We start from the raw sequence: 3,089 nt of genomic DNA, 5'->3' as shown, positions 1-3,089 counted from the left end.
CCAAGACAAGGGGGGGGGGGAAGGGGTTACTAAAGGAGTAGAGCTTGTTTACTTTGCAAGGGGATTTTCACTAAGCTTAATGAATTTGGGGAAGCTGTGATGACTTCAATCATCCAATCACATGCCAGCAAAATGACTGTATTTGTCATCTACCTTGCATGCAAACGTCACCATGCAGGTTACCATCTGACTGTACAATCAGCTTTAGAGTTACCCAATCTATGTCATATGAGGACCTACCAAAATCTGTCCAATCGGGCAAGTCCTCGTACTACACAGTTGTTGGTTGACCTAAAGGAAATTGTATGGGAATTTTCATCATATTCAAGCTGAAAATCCACTTTTAAAGGGCTCATCAACACCATATGCAATGGGAATGTTTTAAAACGCTCCCCAAACGCATACGCATTTAAAAAAATTGATGTTTGTAAATGAGTCTATGTACCTTTGCGGTGCGTCGCAGAGTGTCATGCAGGACGCATCAAAACTGCATGTCAATGCACATGCATAAACGTGCCAACACCTGGTGTAAATGAGGCCAAAAGTGGAAATGTCCTTGCAGAGTGAACATGCTCTACTCCTTTAGTAAATCACCCCCAGTGGAGCACAGCAAGCAGATCGTGAAGCACAGTTCAGCCTGATAGAGAATAGTAAAGCTCAGACACATCACAGCAGCTAGGAAGACTTCCCATACAAGTTGCCTGTCATCTAAAATCAAGCTGCTGGGGTCACATATAAAGTAATTGCAATCCTTCCAGAAGCCAGTGATTGCAGGGAACATCCGATCTCACCTTGTACTTCATGTTGCCCGATCTCCCGTGTTAGGAAGCTTGCATTGGAATCCTGTTCATAGGAAGATCGCTAACGCAGAGAAAATACGAGCCGCTCACTCACTACTACCAGCCGTACTGCAAGTCTCCGATCTGACTGAGAGCTGTGTTTGGGTTGCACCCTGCAGAGTGTGAGTACATTTGCATACGGCCTCCTGATTGGTCGGGAGTCGCAGGGCTTCCTGGCGGGAGGGGTGTCGTTCCTGTCTGTGTACAGTGTTCATTTGGGGGTAATGATGAACTCTTCCAGGACTCAGTATGTTCATACTTCTATATCGGGGCATGGCTGAATGGAACACATATATACACACAGAAGAAGAAGCAGCACACTTAGTTATGTGCTGACAATAGCTTCCTGGAAAACAGCAGATTTTTTTATATGGCATTTTAATTTAGGTCCAATGACAGCATAGAGTTGCGATAAGTGCACAGGATTTGTGCCTTTAGCATACGCTATTGTAAGCTGGTGCGGAGGTGTCTTCAGGCTGGGTGTCACCCAGTGCGGCTGCCACCGGGTGTCATCCGTTGGGATATAATCACGCATGTGCATGACGTCATAATGCACGTATGTGATGTCATTGTGCACGCACATAATGGCTTCACGTGCACTTGACTGCCGGTGGCCATCACGGTAATGGACACAGAGAGATTAAGGTATGCCACTGGGTCACCTCCTCTTGTGTGCAGCTGTCAGGTTCTCAGTCCATGACCGAGTGACTGTCAGTCATTTTGGTGTCACCCCCTCTGATGGTGCAACCGTTGTGGGCTGCACCCCCCTTGTGACGCCACTGTGCTGGTGCATTGCGTTATCATTCATTCTCGATGGTACCACAGTGTGCATGCGTTGCAGCAATACCGTGCATGCACTTCTTTTTATCACTGCATAGCAATGTACGTTATTGCAGAACTGCTCCGCACAACGACTGTCCAGCGGGCGATGCATTGGGGTGCCATTGAGAATGAGGCAATGCAACCATGTAGGACGTGCGGAACTAGGGTTTTGCTCTGGCACTGCACATTGGACATTGCGCCACAAGGTACTTTGCAGTGGATCCTGCGGACCACATATTCAGAACAGGGTTAAAGCGGTGTCATGAATAACGTGGAGGGTCCAGGCCCCTTGTCTTGTGCTACACCTTAGACATCATGCCACTGACCGATTGTAATTTGTTTGCGTTAATGTGCTGTATTGCCATGTATTATTCTTGTGCTGTGTTACAGTACAGGGTGGAATGTACCCCGAAATAGTATCTAGTTTTTTTAATATAAAATGAAGTAAGATTTTCCAGTCAGAAAAATGCAAAACAATAGCGTACCTAGCCTGGGGTACCGCTCACTGTTAAATAGTGTGCACAAAATGCATGGACCCTGTGCATTTAGTGCAATGCTATGGTGTGAACCAGCCGTAAAAACTGAACTCCAGGCACAAAAACGTTCATTTATATCTATTCCTCAATAGTCACAAAGGATATAAATTTACTTTATATGCGCTAAACCCCTTTGCCAACCCAGATCTTTCCGAATAAAAGTCACAGTGACATTATTACTGTGCTGTACATAACCTCTGCAGAGAGCAGAGCTGTGGGAAGGACCCAGCAGTCTCCACCCAGTAAAGACTGCCCACAGAAAACTACAGGAGGGGCGGATACAAGACCAGTCACCCTGCACAAGGAGAGGGAGCAGCAGTGACCGGTCTTCATACAGTTATCTCATGCACAGAGGTAAAGTTTCACATTGGATTACTGTACAGATCTGGAAGAAATACACAACGCACACCAATATTCAAGTAAGAAAATAGATGCCTATTATATTTAGACCATGTTTGCCCATTCAGCTTAGTTCAGTTTAAAAAGGCATTATTTTATCATGTGGGTGAGCAGGAAAAGACTGGGATAGGTGCAGGAGGCCATTTTCCTTCTGAGCCAGTACAAATAATATAGGTTGGGTTGGTGGCCCTGGGAGGAGATACTTCCCCATTCAAGCCTCAATCAGAGTGACACCCACAAGTGACTTCTGCTGAGTGCTATCTACTCCCTGCTCAGACCTGCAATGACAGCACTTGGCAGGGGGAAATCTTCCAGCACTGACTTCATTTGTGGCTCTGAGATGTTATTTGACTGAAGGCAGAGCACTGGCACTGCAAAGGAAGTTATTGCTGGAAGAATGCAAAACAAAGAAATGAGCTGAGGCTGATTAATAATTCTTGGTAATGGTGGCATTGTATTTTAATTAGTATTTTATTAAAGGAAAGGCTGTATC

The 3,089-nt window shown here is 45.6% G+C and overlaps 1 protein-coding gene across 1 annotated transcript in view; it reads right to left on the bottom strand.

Moving 5' to 3' along the window:
* The window catches only part of NEDD9 (neural precursor cell expressed, developmentally down-regulated 9), a 38,098-nt gene extending 37,233 nt beyond the window's left edge, over positions 1-865 (bottom strand). The window contains exon 1 of the mRNA XM_018570825.1: positions 792-865. Coding sequence (XP_018426327.1) covers positions 792-803 — 12 coding nt within the window. The 5' untranslated portion in view covers positions 804-865. The remainder of the gene's footprint in view (positions 1-791) is intronic.
* Between the last annotated feature and the right edge of the window lie 2,224 nt (positions 866-3,089).

The sequence above is a fragment of the Nanorana parkeri genome, unplaced genomic scaffold (genome assembly GCF_000935625.1).
Source record: "Nanorana parkeri isolate BGI_ZX_2015 unplaced genomic scaffold, ASM93562v1 scaffold1603, whole genome shotgun sequence".
Classification (NCBI taxonomy): Eukaryota; Metazoa; Chordata; class Amphibia; order Anura; family Dicroglossidae; genus Nanorana; species Nanorana parkeri.
The sequence above is the reverse complement of the archived record's forward strand: the minus strand, read 5'-3'. Positions and strand labels throughout refer to the sequence as shown.